Below are 24125 nucleotides of genomic sequence, written 5' to 3'. Positions count from 1 at the left end.
CAAAATCTCACTCCAGCCAGGTACCCAAAGTTGGCAACCCTGCTGTAATAGCCTCACTTTTAATAGTTTGCCAAACATTAGCTAGCACTAGTGTTTTGCAGTTGCTAGCAGTTTATTGGGATTGTATGCTAGATAGACAGACATTGTCTTGATATAATAAATTAAGCATTATTGTTAGTTAAGCATGTCAGCCTGCAGCCCACTTCTTGTCTCTCTCTAACTCATTGCAGATGGCTGCCTGCACTAAAGAAAAGGGCACAGAGAGGAAACCAGTTGTAATATGTTTAAAAGTTCATTAAACATAATATATGCTTAAATGCATTTCAAAGAAGTTGTGTTGGAGTTTGTGTTATTCTACATTTTGACACCAAGATTTTCTTTTCTTCTCCCTGAGGTTTCTCCCATTTTCCCCTTTAAACTGTGGGGTTTTCTCTGGAAGTTTTTCCTTGTACGATGTGAGGGTCAAAGGACAGAGGGTGTCGTATTGTCATACTGATATTCTGTACAAACTGTGAAGACCACTGAGACAAATGTAACATTTGTGATATTGGGCTATATAAATAAACATTGATTGACCAAGATGTTCTGATTTTACTGCAAATGTGTATCGGTTCCAAATATCGGTTATCGGTCTCCTTGATTACTAATAATCGGCCTTGAAAAAGCTATATCGGTCGATTCCTACAATAAAGGCTAAAGCTGTATAAGGAACTTTCCTGGGACACCTGGGTCCTTATTTGGTAGAAAATTTCAAAATGTGGTTTGGAGTAAACCCAGGGTGAGATTCAGGCCCAATCCCAAACCACTCCCTCGACCCTACCCCTCCGTGATGGAGTGAACTCCGTCTGTAGCCACACTCGCAGCTCAACGAGGCTCCCTCCTGTCAGATGGAGGGAGTAAATACAGCAGCAAGCTTTGGGACGGCCTCCCCTCTCTCCGGCAGAAACAGGAAATGCCGTAACTGTATGGAACAACGGTTTCAAATCAGCATCTCTTAGACAAAAAGTTTAAATGAATAACTTAAATAAAACTCCAAACATCTTTCATTGTGTTTCAAAGCTCTTTTAGTTTTAAACCTGATGTTTATAAGCTTCTTAGTTTTTGCAACGGTCTGTAAATATACACAACTTTATAATAAAATGCACACATTTACCTTTTTCTAGACTAAACACAGGTATGATCATAAGTTAAAAACATATGAGGTTATCATGAGGTTGTTAACATCGCAATTTATCAGTGGATGTTTGCTGGAACTACTTGTAAACAGCGTGTTTCCTGACGGACACACACAGCGTGACTCCTGTCAGGTAGAGACCGGTCTCAAGTCAGCACCGCTGCAGACTCGCTGTTTGAGGGCTTGATAGCCCACTCCCCCTCCACACTCGTTGCTTTGGAACAGCCCTCAATATGGCGGACCCTCCGCGTGAACGCGCAAACGGAGTGGTAGGGTGTAGGGGTAGGGTGTAGGGGGCGGGTGTAGGGGGCGGTTTGGGAATGGGCCTATGTCAGAAACATCATAAACGTATGCAACGTGCGTCATGACGTCACGGTCTGTAGGTTCTTCTTAATATGCTTCAGAGGCCGACCAGGAGAGGCTGCCTTGGCCTGCTGCGCTAAACACTCATCCGTTCCTGAACCGTACTAACGGATTGCTGGACATTTATTTTACTTTGTGCTGAGGTGTACCATATTGCGTGGTAAGTCATGTTTACATCAGGCTAAACGGCCGACCCTTAAATGCCTATTGATTTACAAATCACTGTGTTTTCTCCCCTTGCTAACTAGCCTTAGCTAAGTGCAGATAGCGTTAGCTATCGTCTGACCACACTATTAGCTTCACGTTCAGTTGAAGCCGTGTGCGGCTGATTTTTATTTATGCCTGTCTGTAGCTTTATCACTCCCAATGAGCCCTCGACATTTATGTACTCGTATTATTTTCAATTAAACACAAGCTTTCTAAGCAAGCTCACGTTAACTAGCTTCCTATGTACAATTGTTGTTTGGGAAATGTTCAGTCGCCCCCTGGCTGCATACGATACTCATGAAACCCTGCACATACACAAAAGTCTTGGTACATAATGGTCATATTCAACGTCTGGGAAATCCTGCCAGAGCTCAGTTTGCTCAACACAGTTTGTTAAATGGCCTCTTCCCTATCAAATTATTTTACATACTTTATAATACTACGTACAGATTTGGTCTTTTGAAAATATCCATTTGCTATTTCAGTTTGCTGAGACATTTCTTTGGTCGAGATTCTAGTAAATAACAATAGTGTTTTATAGTATTGTGAATATTAAATAAAAGACAAAGCTGCGAAGGTATTGAAAATATAACTTACAACAAAGACATTTTGGTCTATGGTAAACCGTTAACATTTTGTAACGTTTCCTGTTGTGTTCTTGTATCATCTGAATAGAGCAGAATTGCTGAAATTGTCAGTTTTAGACAGTTTTCTTCATCAGTAAATGTTATACTGAGTTAAGAGGGAGATTTCAAACTACAGCAGCATTATTTCAGTTTTCACTTACCTGCAGAATATTGCCCAGTTTTTTTTAATGCATTTTGAAGTGAATTTTCTCACAGTGCAGGAGTTTAAATGTAATTGTTTTTACATAATGTTGCTGGTTGGACCCAGCAAAAATAAAAGTCCAGGTCCAGTGGGGGAGGCCCAAAAGTAGAATTTTAAATACTTGTAACAGGCCCAGCTTTCATAGCTGTATTGTCTGCTGTAAATTTCATTCAGAATTGTATTTGGTTCTGTGGTTGTGCCAAAACAACATTTTAAATCCATGTGTGTATGTTTGTTGTGTACTGATATTTTGGAAATGGGTATCTCTGAATTTTGACACCCTTAACTGACTGCAGTGGGGATTTAACCAGTCTCCCCTGCTCCGAAGATCAGTGCACTTACCCACGGAACCACAGCCATCCAGTTTTATATTTCAAAGTGAGCATTCCTCCTGCTAATTTCCACATGTGGTTGTTGTTGACAGGTCTTAATTAGTCTTGAGCATAGTAAGCCATTAAACCTGCCAGGGCTCGACATTATAAATGGCCCACTGGCCCTGAAGCACTATTTAGACACCCCGGGCCAGCATAACATACTTTCCACTTGCCCGCTCGGGCCATTAAAAATATTGCTTAAAAAAACAAAACGGTCCTGTGGTATAGGTATTTTGACTAGGGCTGTCAGTCGATTAAAATATTTAATCGCGATTAATCGCATGATTGTCCATAGTTAATCGCAAATTAATCGCACATTTTTTATCTGTTCTAAATGTACCTTAGAGGAATATTTTTCAAGTTTTTAATACTCTTATCAACATATGAGTGGACAAATATGCTTTATGCTAATGTTTATTATCATTTGAACAATGACAAATATTCGCCTCAATTCAACCTGGAACCTCTCTCATTCAATAATTTTGTGTGTGTGTGGGGCAATCATGTTGCGCACTGAGTGTGCTGACTTTTTGTACAATGTCCCACTGTCTGGCTTCCTGCATAAAGTCAAGTGCTCGGCGCAGTTGTGGCGAAATGTCGCTCCTCTGTTTTCATTTAAACAGCTCCTTATATCTGTTAGCGCAGCTAGCTAGCACCAGATGCTAACAACAACAATGCACGGAAGGTCTCTCTCTCGCTCGCTCGGGCCACACATACACACACCCTCCCGGTCCTCCCAATAGGTGCCTGCCGGTGAGCGTGGAAGTGTGGTCTACCACAAGCGGGCGGCAGGAGCGGGGCTGTCAGAATCAGCTTGTAGATGGTATTTTAAACTCGATGCGCTCTGAAACTACGGGGCGGCCGAGGAAAAAAAATACACATGCGTTAATCGCGTTAAAATAATTAGTGGCGTTAATTTTTTTTGCGCAAAAACTAGCAATTTTGTTAAGTTGTTCCGCGTTTTAACGCTACAACATAGCGTTTCGTGAGGCGGTTGTTGGATGAAAAGCAAACAGCTGTTTGCTGCGGATAGCAACAAGAGCAGGCTCCCGTGAGTGGGAGCGCGCTCCTTCACTACAGACTTTCGCGCCACCTAACCATTCGCCAAAATGTTTTTAATACCAGCGGTATCCGGCCAAGCACCGGGCAAAAAACAATCTTCAAATAAAAGAAAGTCACCGGAGGAGTTAAAGGAGAGTGACAGGGAGTATGAGAAGAAGAGGGAGAGAAAGTTTCAGCCGACCACAATGGCTTGATCGATGGAGTTTGCTTATATATTAAATTATTATATTATACTAAATTCTATATTGTGGTGCAGTGACGTGTCCTAGAATCCTTTTATAATTTTCGAATCATAAATGTATCGATTAGTTTTATGATTAGAAATGTATAAAAGTAGGGTAGACATGTGGATATTATCCGGCTGAACAAAACGTGCATTTATCTTGTTTTCCACAGACCTTATTTCGAGCTATTTTCCAAAACCCTATGGAGAAATCCCATTGCTTTTTTGTCGAGGGAACCAGCAGCTTACTTCCTGGTTTTAGGATGCGTCACTGCACCACTCTATATGATGCCAATACAGACAAGGTCTTCTGTCGGCTCTGTACATCAATGCCGACCTATGCTGACAAGTAAGTGAAGAGTAGAACATATAAAAGGTATTGGCTATAGGGAAATGTCCCAGCAGTTTAGGATAATGACGGTTCTAATCTATTACATAGCCATTACATTTCTAACTCCTGAGAATGACAGGAAGGCAGAAAGTGCATTATACTAATAATAATACTCAATAATAGCAGATTTTTTTTTAACAATGACCACAATATAATTATTTTTAATAAACCAAATATGAACAATTCAGGAAAAACTGATGATCCAAATGTTGTAGTAATGTAGTATGTGCATACATTACTATTGCAACAAATGTGTTCATTTTCTTCATTATTAGTCGACTTTTTTGGACGAATGCTCTTGGGCCAGTGGTTACAATGGTGGACCAGTGATAATAAAATTCCACCGGCACATCGTGCTCTGGCCCTAATTAAAACTGCGGTCGCAGATGTGCGCACAGTGATGAGCGGGCCGTCGCGTCCGTGCGCCTGTCGGGGAGGGCAGCCGGTCGTCCCGGCGTCAAGCAGACGTTCCTAAGCTAAATGGACTATTCGACTTCAGCCTTCCTCTCCACCACAACAAAAGTGTCCTGTTTGACGCAGATGACTGAGCCAGCTTTCTTAACGAGTTTATTGAGTCTGCTGGTGTCACCGGTTCTGATGCTGCGCGCCCATCAGAGTGCACTGGCAACAACAGACTGGGACAAGATTTGTCAAGATGTCTGGCAGTGGCTCAGTCAGTAGGGGTTTGGACTGTGAGCCGTAGGGTTGCCGGTTCAAGTCCCCGACCATACCTAAATATGGAGTGTAGACTGCTACTTGGAGATGTCCCCGTTCACCTCCTGGGCCCTGCCGTGGTGCCCTTGCCACATTCAGAAGCAGATAATGTCTTCCAGTCCACTCCAAAAATTAATCAACCATCAGTCATCTGAAAATGTCTGCAGGTGGCATGACTGAGTTGTATTTTTAAAGCAGTGTTTCCGCCAGACCAGGGCTGAGAGAGCGTCCACCCTGAGAGGGGGGATGGGGCGTGCTTGAATTTTGACTTGAGCCGTCCCTTTATAGATACTGTCTTTTTACGTTAGTGAGCCGGATCATTTGTCTCGGCTCTCTTAAAGCGCCGGCTATTTCGGCTCCCAAACGGCTCTTCATGTTACCACAGTTTACCACGGAGCCTCAGTTTCGCCGCTGCGAGGCTCTGGTGCTCGCAGCTCACGCGCATGCACCACTAGCACCACTCATCGCGTCCAAATCGTGCACGTTCTGTGTTGTCCCCCCCTGGCGGAAACGCTGATTTTAAAGTCAGTGGTGTATAAGGTGACACGGAAAGGAGAGGGTACATTCCCCTGTCGGGCTCCTGTACTACCAACCACCACATCAGACAGAGCACTGCCCAGCCGGAAATATTGTGTCCTTCTAGGGCTGTAACGATACACTAATCTCACGATACGATACACGATATTCAGCTCACGATACGATATATATATCACGATATTCAGCCAAAGATACGATTCGATACACTTACATCATTTTCTGAAAGATTTTAAAGGGACAGTGTGATTTTGGTGACATCTTGTGAGTGTTCGATTGACTTGGATTGAATTAATTCAACTAAAAACTGAAAGCATCAATTATACAATATATGGCTCTGACTAGACAGAGTCTACAGCTTGCAAATGCTGGACAAAATGAATCAAAATATGTGGTGAGAAAATTAGTTTCATTTATTGAAACAGTGCAAACTGTAATTTACAAGCCTTTGAAACGTAAGTACATAAAGTGCAGTATCACAATGGACAATTAAAAGGTGCAGCAGGTGGCCTGTTCTGAACAGATTCTTTTACAGCATTTTTAGCTTAACACAGAATATGAGGTAGCCAATAATTCAAGTCACTAAGAACAACATTTAATGTAAAATGTACCTGCCAATAATTAAAGTCCAAAGGAGTAACATTTAAGCCAAAAACACTAAACAGAAAGGCTCCTCTCTACATAACTGCATCTACATTCTCTTCAGATTTTTGTTCAGGAATATAATCTGATCAACGTGGTCTGGGAGAAGTGCACTTCTCTGAGCAGTGATGATATCTCCGGCAGTAGAGAAGACCCTCTCCGAGGAGACACTAGTGCCAGGGATGCACAGGTACCTTTTAGCAAGGTGTGACAAGAGTGGATACTCATACTGGTGCTCCTTCCACCAGACCAGTGGATCTTCTTTCACTTCCAAGAGATCTGCCTCCTTGTAGCGGGTCATCTGCTCCTTGGCCTGGTTCTCTTGGGTATTTGTCTTGGGTTGTGCTCCACCACCGTATCGTTCACCACCAAGAAGGGCAGCCAGTGGACAAGACGGCTTTGGATTCCTGGGTGGAGGATGCTGACCTTCAAATAAATAAACAATAAAAACAAAAACACATTATTTATAGTTAATCACATTCCATAATTCCTACTCAGAGGTTCAGACAACACGGTGTGCTTCACTGGATAACAATGGGTGATACTGACCTTGACTGCTCTCTCCTTCCTTGAATCGCACACCGTCATCTACAGTCTCTTCTTCGGATGCCATCCCCTCATCATCAGCGCTACCATTACATTTTCCTGTGCCCTCTTCGACCACACTCCAAAGGGATAACTAAATGAAATAGGTCAACATGAAATGAAATTCATGAGCTTTCACTGTAATAAATCTTTTAATTAGTGTATTTAAAATCTATGCCTTTAGAACTGCTGAACATGCATGGAGAGTTGCCCTGAGGTCGATGTACCTCTTCTGAAGATCCCCAGACATGGCAGCCTTCATCTCTTTTATGACTGCAGATTCACCTTCGATCGGTTTCAGTCCATTGATCAGTGTGTCCTGGAGGGGTGCGATGACTGACAGCGTGGGGGTCTTCTCCTTGGACATGTACTGTGTAGCCTCTTTCATGGGCTTCAGCGCGCTGACTACTTCTTCAGCTGTTGTCACGTCTGACTCAGTCAGTGTGCACAGATCCTTCTCGGTCTTCCTCACCTCACTCGAGAGCAGGGCTGCACAGATGGCCGGTTGTTGCTCAAGGAATCTTTCCAGCATGTCGTGTGCACTGTTCCACCTGTAGTTAAATAAAAGTAAGAAACTTTATTTATAGATTTATTTAAATGTATTTATTAATGACAAAATAAATTAGTAATAAAAACAAAATAAACAATTGAAAAGTAACTACGCACAAACCTTGTAACCACGTCCGTCATCAGCTTGTGCTCTGGTAGTTGTAGAAGCCTCGGTTTCTTTTTCAGCATGTGGTTGGCTGTGGTGCTTCGTCTGAAGAAGTTCACAATGCGTCTCACTCTTCCCAACAGGCGTGCGACTGCTGTGATTTTGAGGGCACGTTGTGCAGCCAGATTTAGGGTGTGTGCGTAGCATTTGACGTGAAGTGTGAACGCTGCCTCCTCAGCTGCTATTGTCATATTTGACGCGTTGTCAGTGACAATTACTGGATCCTTTTCTGTGATTTCCCACTCAGCGAGGGCCTTTCTTAGATGTTCTGCCAGGTTGTGTCCGGTGTGGCTCTCTGGCATGTCCCTGGTTTGTAATACATACGTAACAAGCTCCCATTCCTCGTTAATAAAGTAGGCCGTGATGGTGACATATGCTTCAGTTGTTCGCGAGGTCCACCCGTCGCACGTCAGGGCAACTCTCTCCGCTTTGCCCAGGGAGGCTTTGACGTGTGCCTTTGTCTGAGCATACAGCCTGGGAACACAAACCTTGGTGAGGTGTTGGCGGCTTAGAACAGGATAGCGGGGCTCCATCGCGTTCACCATGCGCCGAAAGCCTATGTTTTCCACCACGGAATAAGGTCTCAAATCCTGACAAATAAAGTAGGCAATGGACTCTGTAATCTTCTGCGACCTTGGTGAAGTAGATGGGAACTTGTGGGAACAACCGCCATCGCTGTCCAGCACGGTTTGTTTTGGGTCATGCCGCGGCCGCAGCTTCTTGAGTTCCTGAGTTAGCATTACCTTGTCCGGGTGGTGACGTTGTAGGTGGGATCGTAAGTTAGTGGTATTTCCAGAGTATTTCACGTTTGTGTGACACAGCTTGCAAACCGCCATAGTTTTATCTAAATTGTTGCTTTCCTTCTTTTTAAAGCCGAAGTGCTCCCACACATCTGCTTTTAAGCACGAAGGTGCTGGGTTAATGTGTGCCGCCATTCTCCTGAACCGCTTCGCACTCACTGCGAGAAGAAGAAACCGGCGTCTGTGTATCTAGAAATGCTCTACAGCGACACTAGCGGCTCGGCTGGCTGATGTAATCGCTCTTCATGCAAAGCGAACGGGGGGGAATGGGCAGGGAGCAGAGTGCCAGGCAGAACACGGGGGATTTGAATGGGACTTAATGTATCGATACCCGCGGCTGAAATATCGATACTTTCTCGAGAAACAAAATATCGATATATATCGCAGGATCGATTAAATTGCACAGCCCTAGTCCTGTGTGTGAGGTAATTTGTAATCCAGGAGATGGTGGATGCGTCTACCCTCATAGTCTGCAGCTTGTCACTCAGTAACCGTGGCTGGATCGTGTTGAATGCACTGGAGAATTCAAGAAAGGTGATTCTCACAGTGCAACCTGATCCATCCAGGTACGAGTTAGCACGCTGCAGCAGGTAGATAATGGCGTTATCCACCCCCAGGTGAGGCTATAAAAGCAAATTGCAGAGGGTCAACAAAATGATGTCATCTACGATCTGAGATGGGCCAAGACCAGTCTCTCCAGCACCTTCATCACATGTGTGTGAGAGCTAATGGGCGATTGTCATTTAGCCCAGAAGGAGTCGTCCAGGTACAGGGTCAGGTTGAACAGGTGTTGTAGAACAGGAGGAAGCTGGCTGGCACAGGTCTTCAGAATCCTGGGGCTGATACCGCAGCTTTGCCTTGGTTTAGTTTCTCTAGCTGTCTCATAACCTGGGACCTCATTTATAAAGCCTTGCGTAGGATTGACGTGGGAAGGTTGCTTGCGTAGGACAAAGCAAGGGAGACATGCTCAAGTAGACATGCTCAAGTAGACCTGCTCCAGTAGACATGTTTGCATTGTTGAGAAAATGCATCTTTGATTGTAAACTGTCGGGAAGGTGGGGGCTCTCCATCTCCAGCTGCCGTGTTTGCTACCAGCTGGGAAAACAGAATGGGATGGTTGTGTTTTAGGTGTAGTTTTAAAATGCGTGGTATTGCCTGCTTTTGTCGCTACCTTTTTAGCCTCTTCTACACAGCACCCCCGATACCGGGGGGAAAAATGCGTCATCTGCAGGAAACAGCGTCTGAGGGCATCTTAATATTCAATAAACTATGAATGTTTTATATCCATGTAACGGGAAGAAACTCAGCTAACTGATTTTTTTTCTTTTTTTTCAAAAAAAAACCACAAAGCTAGTGCCGAGCCTCTGAATTAGCTATGAGTGAAACAATCTTAAGGCCGTTAGCACAGAACTCTAGCTACACTGATCGATATACTTATTGAATCTGCACAAACAAGTTTAGATAACATCCTGAGAGTCCACAGATTATAGAAATATAAGGATCATCACTGAGCGATCTGAACTCGTGACAGGGGAAGCAAATACAGACAACACACGAGTAGCTTTAGGTTGCAAAACATGGAGATATGCTCACCTTAGCTGTTATTCTGATCAAAAGTCGTGGTCAATGGCATTACAACGAGAAAGAACGCGGCTGAAGGTTAATCCATGGGTTATAGCAGGGGTGCCCAACCTTTTTTGAACCGAGAGCTACTTTTAAAGTTGCCAGTCTGCCGAGATCTACCAGTCCAAATAGAGAGGCGTAGCCATTACTACCAGGTAAATACACACTTCTACTTTTATAAGACTGACCTTTGTACGATGAATACTTCATAAAATACTGCAGATCCTTTGTCTTACCTCTTTCTAATCTACACACATACAAGTATTTAACCGAAGTTACACAAGTGTTGTTGATGCAGAGTTGGTGTTTATTCACACGTCACATACTACAGTGGGTAATGTTTTCAAGAAACATTGAACAGTGCTGCCACATATAACACAGGGAAAAAGAAAAGACTCTGAACCCTTTCTTTGCCATTATATAAAAATAGTGTTGCTACAAAAGTATAAATTAGGCTTTCTAATAAGACAACTCAGATCTGAAGCTGCACAGGAATGTGCTGCCAAAGTGCAATAAAAAAGACAAAATTAATAGAATCAAACCCTTTTTTGATGCATTTTAGTAGAGTATAAAAATAAATGCCATTTTTAAAATAGGATGCAAGCAACACTAGTTTCTTAACCTGAATTGATAATAGACTATAATCAATTTAAACGGAACAGATCTGAATGTTTGCATTCTTATACCATTTTGTACAATAATTATAATGAATAAGTTCAAACAAACTAAAACTTACAGCTGATTAATAACGGTATCCAACTTGAGTTTTTATTATATCAAAAGCCTGTTGAAATGCTTCTGTTATTTTTACTGTCCCCCAAAAGCGCGTCGACAGCCTCCAGGAATGCTTCTTTCACAACTTCGCCGTCTTTGAAAGACTTCATGTGTTTCGCAAGAACGTGACTGGCACGATAAGATGCTCTGGTAGCAGCCTTGCTCTTGTTGTTGGGCCTGGTGAAAATGGACTGCTGTGCATTTAGCTGTCCTTTCAGGTCCCTCGCCTTTTGGGAGCGTAGGGCAGAATTAGGAGGGAATTCCGTCTCGTAGCGTTTGTGCACTGTTTTGAAATGCCACTCCTAAATTACCCTTCTTCGATAAAGCCACGCTCGCATTGCAGATGAGACAGATGGACTTTGAATTGGAATAGATACAAAAATAATCATCCTCCCACTCGGAGTGAAAATTATATATTTTGGGCTTTTTTGCTTCTGCCATAATTGCGGTCTTGTGTGTGTGCGGACTGTCACTCCTGTTGACACGGACAACGTCAGCGAAATACTGCCCAATGCCCACCAGTCACGCCCCAACACATGGGGTCTCGCCGGCCAATCACAAAGCTTTGATGCGTTCATGTGCATTATTCTGGACAGGAAGGTTATGTTACAGGACATTAACGATACAACAGAATGTTGTTGTTCTATTTTTTGACACATCTCGCGATCGACTGGGAATCTCCCCGCGATCGACCGGTCGATCGCGATCGACTGGTTGGGCACCCCTGGGTTATAGTAATGTGTCTGTCACTTTGAAAACATTTTGATAATCCATAATTACATTTTTATGCAAAAATCAGAGAAGAGGAATTGGCTGCTAATGGTAGCCACCAGAGATTAGCGCAGCTTCCGGTTTTTCTACGCGTCTCTCTCACTCCTTATTTGTTAAGCTGAGTGTGTATTGGGGACTTTCCCTCAAATTCCATTGGCTCTGACGGTTAGAAAGATATGTCAATCAGCAAAATCGACCAAGGGGGGGCCAGAGATATGGAAAATCCACCCAAATGACCCCAGAAGTGTTGTTTTTTTGCTAAACCTCTCTAAAAAGGTCAAATGTCACTTGTTTTGCATCAATCTTGATACAGGGTACTTATTATATGTTGTACTTTGGATTCCTAAAGCTTTTAGTCTACCTTACCATCATCCAAGGGTAGTTTTCCATTTTTTAACGGACACTATAATTTACAGTTTTTTACTATGTTCAATCTGAATTCTTTAAAATAAAAAACATCTATATTGATTCTGACTTTTCTACATCCAACTCACAGGTTTGTCATTACTTTGAGAAAAAAGATTATTAATTTAACCCTTTTAGAAGGGAAGATATGGTCATTTGTTCTGGGAATGTCATTTTCGAGCCTGAGACCTGAAAAACAGGCTCAGTGCTTAACAGGTTAAACAAATGCGACCAGTGTTGGGACTAACGCGTTACAAGTAACGCCGTTATTTTTGGCAGTAACTAGTACACTAACTACATGGTGCGTTACTCCGTTACTGCGTTATTTTTTTTAATATAGTCAACAGCAAGGCGAACAGAGATGAGAACTGTACTTAAGTACAGTACTTGAGTAAATGTACTTAGATACTTCCTGTGTCACATGCGGAGACGGGCTGTGGGCGTGTTTGTGTTGTTTACTAACAAGACTATCATGGCGGCAGCGGAGCTCAAGTCTAGTTTCTCCACCTGGAGATATTCTCACTATTTCACTTTTGTCGAGCACAAAGAAAAGAACGTTTCTGTTAAATGTAAGTTGTGTCCTGGCGGGTCAAAGATCTATCTACTGCCCAAACCAGTAATTCAAATCTCTTAAAACAAATGCAAAAACAACATGCTGGGACGAAGCTAGTAGCTAAGACCACAGAGACTCAGCCGACGCCACTCCACCTCCACCTAAGCAACAGCGGCTGGATTTTAACCAAGGGACTGCTAGCCAGGGAAAAGTCGATAAAGCCATTGCACGGTATGTTGTAGAACACATGCAGGCTATTGCTACAGTGGAGTCACCCGCTTTCAGGGAGCTAGTTAGCATGATAGCATGTCCGGGCGGCATATGGGACGTAAAACTTTTTCCAACTACCTGGAGAAAGAATATACAAAAATGGAAAGCCAGCTAATATCGATGCAATCCAGATTGCATATAATGCATGTCAAGTTGATCAACAGATTGTATTATTCTCCAATGCAATGACAGTACTGAAATGAAGGCTATAAGGGCATTAATGGGAGACCTTTTTTCAAGTAACTAAAACGTTACTTTTCACAGTAACGCATTACTTTTGGGTTTAAGTAACTAGTAAAGTAACTGAGTTACTTTTGAAATGAAGTAACTAGTAATGGTAACTAGTTACTGGTTCTCAGTAACTAGCACCACACTGAATGCGACACACCGCCTGGCTCATTCAAGAACGTAGGTTCGCCTCATTGATTTGGCTTGAATCCAAAATACTGTCACACCGGAGAGTCGAGATGTGTAGTTAGGTTTTGTAACCAATTCCATTTCACTTTAAATTCCCCGTGAGTAAGTCACACGTTGTCTCCCGCTTGTCGCTATATTATGAATTTGGCTGCTGCACGCGTAGTGTCCTGACCTGGCTGTGTGTCAGCCCCGCCCCTCACAGCGCGCGTGGCCGGCAGCCACAGCGCTGCTAGCTAAAATGCTGGTCACATCCTAATAGTGTTGCACGGTGTACCGATACTTGAAAGGTACAGCGATACCCTGCCGTTAAAAACGTTACGATTCCTCCGTTTCATTAGTATCGGTACTTTAAGAATGACGGGGAAAAGTACTCCGGTTAGAAAGCGCTATTTTAATAAGAGCCGTGTGTGTTCAGCGCTCTGCTTCCACTCCCTGCAGTCCCTCCCCTCTCTCATGCACGCGCTAGCTGCCAGAGCATGTGAGAAAATGAGAAGCATGGCCTGCAAGTGGGAGTGCAACTGCCGCTGCGCCTCGGCTTGTTGACAAAAAAGACGCCAGAAGCGAAATTTTGAAGTATTTTAGCTATATCTCTGACAGTGAGGGCAAGCCTACGGACACCACGAGGCCTGTCTGTCAGACATGTTTTAGATCCCCTGCAAACCAAGGGAGCCAACACATCAAACTTGGCTAAGCACCTCGCAGACCGGCATCCAGAGCTGTTTAAAGAATTTAAAGACAGACAGGTTAGCGAATGTGATAGATAACATAATTACATCATGCTCAAGCCCATGCCCTCAAATCTAAGTCAAACAAGTGTCATTTATTTTGTGACAAACGAACGTTTTCGTAGTTTGACGAGGCAATTAATGGCAATGATAACTGTCTAATATGGCTATCTTTTTAGCTAACTTACCAATGTGGCTAACATCTGCAATGTACATTTTGTCAATAATTATTTATATTACTGTAGCCTACTATTACATGTTAATAAAATATAAAGTTAACTATCAAATAAATCACAAACTCAAGTATAAAGAAGAGACCATGTTGTAAGAAAACACTTAACAGATAAACTACAACATTACAACATTTATCATGAAAATAATAAAAGAAAAGTATCGAAAAATAATCGGAATCGCAATTCTTGACTTGGTATCGAAACCAAAATGTTGGTGAACTGGCCCTGGAATTGCTTTGGTGGGAAAGGGGCAACAGCGAAGCGGGGGAGGGGGCTTGATGCGTCAGTGGAGGAGAGGCAGAATGCTCAACAAGGGGGACACTGAGGGGGGGGGGTCAAAGGCATTGAAAGCTGTGGGGGGATGTCGAAGCCAGGCGGAGGTGGAGGAGGGGATAGTTGAGGGCACCCTCCGTCCGTCCATCTGTCCGTCCATCTGTCCCTCTCTTTGAACCCTGTGATGGCATTCATTCGAGTCCACTCATCTTTGCTATTGTTCTCCTGTAGCTTGGCCTCCAGCTTGCTCCTGTAGGATTCTTTGCTCTCCCTCAGCTTATACCTTAGGTCATGCTGGATACTTCTCATCACTTCCTTGTCCCCGGACTTGAAGGCTTCCTTTTTCTTATTTGAAAGTGATTTCAGGATGCTAGTAAGGACGCTAGTAATCTAGGGTTTATTATTTGGGAAGCAGTGTACCGTTTTAGCCGACAAAGTGGTTTGACTATGTAGTCAGTAGGGATGGGTATCGTTAGGATTTTATCGATACCGGTATTGCTTATCGGTATCGGTATTTTTCGATACTCTTATCGATACTTTTAAATAATTTGGTGCTCAAAATTATAGACATGAATACAAGATGTGAAGATTAAACAGTCATTTTATTGTAATTGTATTGCAGAAATAACTGTATAACTTATACATTAGCTTCTCAGAAGCAGACAAAAATAAATAAAATAACTTAAAGGGGCCTGGCTCGCCCTATCATGCTTTTTGGGGTTTTCCCTCAGACAGAGGATGAAAAGAGGCTTTTTTTTTTTAATGTTTAACATTTATAAATCAGTAACATCTTCATCCAGACATTTCAAACTGACAACCTAGCTCGACAAGAGATCCTTAAAACATTGTCCTACAGTGATATCATGCAAAACTGATATGAAGAAATTGGTAAAAAAGACTAAGATGGCAAAAAGATAAAGGCGAGTACGTATATTATTCTGGATTGTACTTTTAAATCATCACAAAATAAATGATGTGCTGAACTGAAACACGTCAAAATATGTCTGAAGGTTTAAACTTAGAACAAAGTATTTGAGCTTAAAATATGTCAATTCCTAGTAAACGACCAACAATTGCTGAACCATACATTGAAATGTTGACCTTTAACAACATTTAAATGCAGTTTTCCAATTCACAATGACATCTGTAAGTTTAACTGGTTTATAAAGCATTCAATGAAAGACCAAATTATTATAGGTGTAGGAGCTCACATTAATACACTGTCAGTGTTAATAAACAAAAAAAAGACAAGGCGATGTGCCTGCAAGACTCCACTCAAGTAAACAAAACATATTACCCGTGCGCAGCAGCTAACCTGCCTGTGAGCCTTCGCTCAGGTCACATTTACACACAGCCTGCGAAAACGGCATCTATAGTTGCCGACAGTTTAGTATTTTTAAAATACCGTTACATTTGTCCCGCAAATCGTATCAGGTTGCACTGAGGAGGACGTTGTTAGCGTGCTACTTCTAGCACTATTAGCACTAGCAGTATCGCTAGCAGCCACATTGTTTAGGCTGTCAAATACGCTGCACCGTTTTAGATTCAATGAGCGTCTCGTTTTCAAATGCTTCATTAAGTTGCTTGTGTTACCCCCTTTACAAGCAACTAATTGAGTACATAGATTGCACCTTGCACTATTGCCACTACATTTTTTTAAAGTGCACCCAGACCTTCGATTGCTTCGCTCTGTCCGCCATGCCTGCGGGAGGCTCACAACAATAATAAGAGCGCTGTTGAGAGAGATGACGAGTGGCATTTACAGTGGCCAATCAGAGGGGTCTCAAACCGGATACATCACACAGGATGAGGGTTCCCAACCAACCAGAATGGTTTAAAGTTAAACTAAGGAAGTAGACGTCACACATATACCGATAGCTGCACCGTTTTTCTAGCGGCTTAACGGTATACCAATACCGTCCAATCAGGCACCGGTATTAACTTGGTACCGGTTCTCGATACCCATCCCTAGTAGTCAGTGATGCAGTCAGTCATGTTGTTGATATCCTCTCCATGTGGCAAACAAGCACATCCCAGTCCCTGGTCTCAAAGCAGTCCTGTAGAGCCTCATTTGCCCCGTGAGTCCACGTTCTCACAGTTCTAGTTGATGCATGCTGCAGCTGAACAAGAGGGACATATTTTGATGCCAGTAAGACAAGGTTGTGATCCAATCTGCCAAGGGGGAGGGCTGTGACATAGTATGCATCCTTACAATTTCCATATAAAAAGTCCACAGTTTTATTGTCTCTGGTGGGGCATTTAACATGTGTGAAGCTGGGGAGAGCTGTGTTGTTGTCCGGGATGTGTGAGTGCAGCCACGTCTCCGTATAACACATGATACTGCACTCACAAGACTCCCACTAGGTCTGGACGCCGAGCTCGTCCATCTTATTGCCAAAGGACCTCACGTTCCAAATTATAAGCATAAACATACTTGGAGCTGCTTGCAACAGGCTGCCACCTAGCACGTCGCCATCTTGCATTGATGAAAATATGGATGTCTGCCTTCTTGAATATAATGGAACTAGATGGCACCTGTATTGTGTTGCTCAAATGCGAATGCATTTGAAAAGCTCCGCAGCAATGTTTCCTTTGAAACTGTCATGTCCTGGTTCCTCAACATGTTCATTAAAAGACAGTGCTTGGAGAAAGTATGAATCTAGTCATCGATGAGAGGCCCGTGCTCATTAGCTTATCTGCTAAATAGAACAAACACTAACTTTAAGATAGCTAACTCACAAACATCACAACGAAAAAAGTAATGTAGTTATTTACCCAATGTATGTTACTAGTGCCTAAATGCATCATCCATAGCAGGTCTTACTTTGTCAAACAGTTTCATCTGGTGGCCACAGTAAACAATCAGGCTAAAGACAGCTTTAACCAGTAGCATTAGGGATGTCAAAAGAACTAATACATAGGAAACAATGCGATTCAAGTATTCTAAAAACATGGTGTAGGTCAGGGGTACTCAAATACAAATATTAAAGGTCCAAAATAAATGTTTCAATAAGACAAAGGTCCGTTTATTACGGACTTTTAAACAATTGCAACAAGATTCTTAACACGAGGTTGCAAAAACAAAAATAATCTGTATGCAGCAGTTTTCATTGTTATTGTGTCTGTGCTTGACCCCTCAGAGTCGCAGTGTAAGAGCTGCACAGTTAGGAATAAAGGCAGCTGCACCCTCTTTCATTCAGCATTCCCATTATTGCTTTATAAATGTCTTGCCCCCTTGTGTGTCCACTGAGGTTCGTCAGGCCCAACACATCTTCAACAAACTCCCCCTTTGCCTCATCATAAAAACTCACAAACACCAGCAACTGAGCATTGTCAGTGGTGTCAGTGGACTCACCCACAGCTAAGGAAATGCACTGTGCATTTTTTATTCCATCACAAAGCTGATGAATCAAATCACCAGCCAGTATTTATGTTCTTCTGGTTGCTGTGCAATCTGAGAGGGGATTTGCTTGATTTGACCTGTTATTTCCTCTTTTTGTTTGCCTTCAACATGGTCTCCATCACTTCAGTCATGCATTCTTTTATACTGCAGTTATTATCCAGTGGAAAGTCCTTACCTACTGGCCTAGTTCAATCAAAGTGGTTACTTTTTTTTGGCTGGGCAGTGTAGTTTTACACACCGTCTTATTTGACTTTCTCAGGACTTAAAACAGTTTTTTGGGGGCAGACCCCCTCAAAGAAAAAAATATATTTACACACGTAAGGTCATCATCTTAATAGTTGTGTATGCTCATCCGTGAGCAGAGCATCAAGTTGGCATGTCTATTACAGCTGAATGCGGCGATTACCATCTTGTTCAGCAAAACGCCTCACAAACGTATTAAGATCAACAGCTTTAGAGCGTTTTGATTCAATGCTGAGTACAGCCAAACTGACAGTCTCTTCTCTGTCATTGTAGACCGCAAATACCTCATTCCTTCAGTGCTTGGGTCCGAATGCTTCTCGTTTTGCGCCGTCCAGTTCAAAATGAAATCGCCGCCAATCGTATGTCCACGCTCGCGCCAGGACCGGGGGACGTGCATGACGTGCATCTTGTGCTGCATTCACTTGCACTCGGACATTAGAGACTTTCTCTCATAAATGTCCGATGAGCCACAACTTTTCTTTCAAAACAAACCTGCCAACTGGGGTGGCAGCTGGGGTGGCAAGGCCTATTTTTTGGGTGTCAGTTGCCACCCCGGTAGGTGAAACTAGGCTAGTAGCTACAGTACAGATGGAACTAGATGAGCTGTTAACTCTCGCTCTGAATTTTTTTTTTTTAAATTCTCACTCTGACTTAGACAGGTTGAAAGAGACACACACATTTTTCCCACCCGCATTCCGCGAAGACCCGCCCTACTGTGCCTCTGATTCGCAGATTGTTTGGGGGAAAAAAACGCTGACTGGATGCTGAATGTGATTGGACCAAAGCGTTGACACACACAGGTGGAACACAGTGGAACAGTCAGACATGCAGAGCGCTGTTTGCAGTGGACATAGCGGAGAATTTTGACTCGTTGTGGCGATGTCTCACATATAATACAGAGAGATAATACATATGAAAAGTATAATTTGCTCAGAGTCCGGAGACAGTGGTGGTTCGGTCCGGATCCGGACCGGAGTCCGTGGTTTGAGGATGCCTGGTGTAGGTTATATAGTACCACCTACTGCCCAGTAGTACTGTCAGGGTTTGAGACGTCATCCCAGATATGATAGAAACCTGAGTTTGGGACGCAGTAAACTATCAACACCACATATTAAAGATATTGCTACATTGTGAACAACAACTCCGTATAGTAATAGGCAGGAGGACAGCTAGAAGAAGAATAAGACATACTTTATTAATCCCCAACGAGGAAATTAACTTTGTTCACTTTGGTGTTACACACATTTCTGGGTACACACATTACACAGAGTTGTTATACAGCTAGTTAACGTTAACTGTTACCAGCTTCTTTTTTTAAAAGGTTCCATAGAGTTGCAGTATAGTGAATTCAAGCTGTATTCAGTAAAAATGTATTGGTATCAAGAATTTAGTCATCACGTTATCAAACCGGGCTTGGGTTATTTAAAAAAAAAAAAAAAAGCAAAAGTTACATTGCATAGTCATAGGGAATATTTTTTTAAATGTTCACACAAATTGGGCTCCAGTAGTTTGTTGATTTTGTTTTTTTCTTAACCCCTTTAGGTGCTGATACATCATGGAAAACCAGAGGGATGAACGTTCAGCTCGCAAGGACATCTTCTTCAAAACCAGCCTGCTGAGAGAGTGGACACACTGATTCGCACATGAAAACCAATATGTGAATGTCTGGATAACGTTTTACTCATACTTGCTCATTGAAAAGGGATGCCATCACGGATCATCATGGAAAAGCAGAAATCAGTGAATGCTGCTACTTCATCAAAATTGATCGGAGAATCCTGTACCTTTATCTGCACAGAGTGCGGTGATGGGTTCAGTCAGTACTCTTATCTATTGAGCCACATGACCATTCATGGACCTCTAGAGTCATTTTCCTTTGATGGCTCATCAAATGGATTTGAAGTCCCTCGGGAATATGTGCTGCAAGAAAATGGTACACTGACAGTTGTGAACGGCTTGGAGTCACAATCTTCTGTAAAACCAGTATCTTCTGGAGTTCTGCCATCTCATTTCCCATCCGCCATCAAACGCATGTCTCCAACTCTGAAGCCACAGCATTCTCCTTGTAATAGAGATGTGTTCGGGTCAAGGCCATCTGACTTGAACCTAGACAAGTCCCGCCAGGGGCATTACCGTTGTGAAATATGTAGCAGATCATTTAACAGCCTGCAGAGTTTGCATCGTCACCAGCAGTATCGAAACACAGAGCGAGGTTATAAGTGTACTCTGTGTTGTAAGATCTTTGAAGGTAGACAGGACCTTAAGAAACACCTCCAAGACCATGTCAAAGAAAGATTTCATTGCTGTAGTCATTGTGGTAAGCGATTCCTTCAAATAGATGCACTAAATGCTCATCACAAAGAAAATCACCTCCCCAAGGCTACAGCTTTGGATGGATGTGTGATTAGGCAGGAGAATAATCTGGAGAAATCATATCCTTGCAGGAAGTGCAAGTTGAATTTTTTCTGGATGTCAGATTTTCAGACCCATTCACTGCATCATTGCAAAGGAAAAGAGCCTGAAGAGCCATTAGCATCCGAAATTGAAGTGAAGTCTAAGAACATAGAAGACACACCACCTAAAAATGTCTACAGTAATGGGACATCTATTGGTGTAAATATTGGAGATAGTAAAATCTTTAGGGATACTAGCAATAAGATTGTTGCTGATTTCTCTCCAACACCATACAGATGCGGTTTGTGTGGTGATCGTTTCCAAAGGTTAACATCTCTAAAGGAGCATCATCGCACACATCAAACTCAGGAGGAAATAGATAAGCTGAATCAAGAATCAGAGAAAACAATTCGGCGAAGAATGCCGCCTAAAGGCCGACGTAGAAGGACGAGTAATCCAAATGGCAAGCTGCATCCTTGCAAGCAGTGTCAACGTGTTTTTAACCATTCTAGCAGTTTATCTCGGCACATGAGATACCATAAGGGTACCATGCACACATGTGTATTTTGTGGTAGACATTTCCCACAGCGCTGTGATTTAAGAAGGCATCTAGCCATGTATCACAAAGCAGAATCGGAAAAGAAACCAGGTTTGAAACACTTGTACACGAATCCCAAAAATGGGCCAGACACCAGTCCTTTCAATGGTGAAATATACACAGACTCTACTGATGAGAAAACCAAGAGCTCCTCTGACAATGAACAAATGTCATCACTAGAGCAGCAATCAAAGAGCAAACAATCAGGAAAAGCTGGCCGAGTTAACTACAAGTGCCAAGAATGTGGAAAGAGATTTGGGCTGCTATGTGTGTACCAACGGCACTTGCGCTATCACAAAAAGGAACCTAGTAAGTCCCAGAGGCATCCAGCTCAATTCAGGAACACTTTGTCCCTTGAGCTTCAGCTTGAGAATCACCCAAGTTCCGGAGATGCAAATGATGTTGAACAAACATCTTACAGCAGAAGGGATGCTGTTTTAGAAAAGGGGAATGCAGATGACATAGAGGATGACTGTATGGACCATACTCAAAATGACAAAGGAAATTCCTCAGAGGTCCTTTACGAATGTACTGAATGCACCGAGACATTCTCATGCCTGGACACATTCCTTCAGCACCAGACTTCTCATGGCTCAGAAAACGGGTAATTATCGTGTCAACCCCAATCGTAACTGTAATTGCCAACAACCAAGCTCTCGGGAGGGGAGTATTTTTTACTCTTTTGAATACAAGTATTTCAATAACTGTATGATGTAAAGTTTGTTACATTTTTTGTTGACCAATTACTTTAATACATTTTTCTTTGGCATGAAAAGAAACATCTGTTAATAAGGAAATATCAGAAATCATGGCTCGGGTGGGAAGCATACCAATTTAATGTGAATTTAAAAAAAAACAAAAAAAAAAACTAGTGCAGTCCCACCAATTGCCCCCTATAAGGACAAGTACATTGCTACATTGTATTTTTAGTGGCAAATTACGCTGTCCTTGTCAATCATATTGCTGAATTATTTTTATTATTTCTTGAGATTGTCTTAAATATGTGATATGATTATGTCTTCCTTTTGAAAAGGTAGCATTGCTACCCGGTGGATTTTTACTGGTGCCATTAAAGTTGTACAAAGAAATTACTTAAAGTACAGTTTTGCTTTGACTCCCTTTTTGCTGCTATCTGGGGGTTGGAAGCCCCATTGACTATGTGTGGTCCTTTAAGTGTAATATAGGTGTCCTATTGCGTTCACATTGTATTTGCAAATGCACAGATTTATTTATTTTTTCATAAAGTGCATTACATGACATGTTAGCTGGTTAAACATAATAACTAGGGGCAATTGAGTACACATGCTTTGTGGATTTCGAAGAGCCTTTTCTACTTTCAGACTTTCAAGTGCTTGCCTGTCTGAAATCAACCTTCGTGGAGCAATACAGCATTTTATGGTCGAGAAACAATTTTTTCTTAGTTGAATTACGTCACCATCAGGCCCCTACACGAAGGTCACGCAGACTGCGTGGGGCCTCACCTCGTGGAGGGGTCCTCACCTCGCGGAGGGAGCCTCATCTGAATCGCAAATGCGCCCCAATTAGGCGCGCCACAGTTCATGCGTGTGCATCGCACCGTCGACATTTTTCATAGGGCCTCGTCACGTAACTTTGCATGGGGCCACAAGTTGGCCCTGGTCACCATTATACTGCGCTGTGGTATTAATGTTGCAACAGAAGCCTAGCTTTGTGTCTTTAATTAAGCATAGCCATCATTTTTGTTATTAGCAGCTCTATACATTTTAAATATATTAAATCAGCTGGTTATAGTGTGGCAAAGTTGTCAAATGCATTTCATTATGATAGGTCTGTAAGTAAAACACATGTAATAGTGGTCCTTACCTCTGGACCATTCAGTTATTTAAATGAGTATCTTTGTATATATATATGTGTGTGTATATATATATATATATATATTTTTTTTTTAAGAGAAATATATATATATATATATATATATATATATTTTTTTTTTTTAAAAGAGAAAAACATCCTGTATCAATTCTCCAACAATTCTGATGCTGAACCAGCAAAATTATTCTTGCAACTATAGGTTATGTTTGTCTGCTAGATGTCTTTTCTTCCTTGCACAATGACAACAATAAATTACTGTTTTAAGAAAAGGCGCTGTGAAGCAAGAGTATTTTACATTAAAACCTCTTTCCTTATTGCAACAAGCACTCATTGACCTCCATTTGCTGAAAACATTCATGTTTTTTTTGTATCCCTCTTTATCATGTTACCAACTGTTACTTCCCAGATAACTTTTTTCCCTCTAGTGGCTGGCCAGTATGGTTTTGTTAACCTGTTCTACACCAGGGAAAACACGTCATCTGCAGGAAACAGCGTCTGAGGGCATCTTAATATTCAATAAACTATCCATGTAACGGGAAGAAACTCAGCTAACTGATCTTTTTTTTTTTTTTTTCAACCCACAAAGCTAACGCTCTGCCTCTGAATTAGCCACAAGCGAAAAAATGCTAACGCAATACTGCACAGAAACTCACTCATAACACCCTTATTACTTATCGTAGCTGCACGTCCAACCCATCGATTAGCATCGTGAGAAGACACAGAATCGATCGGTACCTACATTATTAAGAACTCGAAGATATTAACAAGAACAGACATCAAAACAAAATGGCTTACCTTTGTCGTTGTCTGGTCAAAAGTGGTCTTCAATGGCATTAAAACGATAAAAACGCTGCTGAAGGTTAATCCAATGTGTCTGTGTCCTTTTGAAATTATTTCTAATAATCCATAAGCAATAAACTTGCTTTTCCGTTTCCAGATGTCGGAGCGAGAGATAGGTTCGCTCTCATGCAAAACTGTGT

General features: G+C 42.2%; 2 protein-coding genes across 2 annotated transcripts; one reads left to right on the top strand and one right to left on the bottom strand.

Annotated features, from left to right (window-relative positions):
- Positions 1–1495: 1495 nt before the first annotated feature.
- si:dkeyp-84f3.5 (uncharacterized protein LOC334144 homolog) lies at positions 1496–22396 on the top strand. The gene is made up of 2 exons (XM_034228293.1): positions 1496–1697; positions 19845–22396. Exon 2 carries the CDS (start codon positions 20007–20009, stop codon positions 21900–21902), a length of 1896 nt encoding a protein of 631 aa, XP_034084184.1. The 5' UTR covers positions 1496–1697; positions 19845–20006; the 3' UTR covers positions 21903–22396.
- LOC117553908 (zinc finger BED domain-containing protein 1-like) lies at positions 6318–8648 on the bottom strand. Its single transcript, XM_034228018.1, has 4 exons — positions 7768–8648; positions 7276–7648; positions 7062–7191; positions 6318–6938 (listed from the first exon to the last, which is right to left on the bottom strand). Exons 1-4 carry the CDS (start codon positions 8646–8648, stop codon positions 6562–6564), a joined length of 1761 nt encoding a protein of 586 aa, XP_034083909.1. The 3' UTR covers positions 6318–6561.
- Positions 22397–24125: the final 1729 nt, after the last annotated feature.

The sequence above is a fragment of the Gymnodraco acuticeps genome, unplaced genomic scaffold (assembly GCF_902827175.1).
Source record: "Gymnodraco acuticeps unplaced genomic scaffold, fGymAcu1.1, whole genome shotgun sequence".
NCBI classification, from domain to species: domain Eukaryota; kingdom Metazoa; phylum Chordata; class Actinopteri; order Perciformes; family Bathydraconidae; genus Gymnodraco; species Gymnodraco acuticeps.
This window is presented reverse-complemented; position numbering and strand designations above follow the sequence as displayed.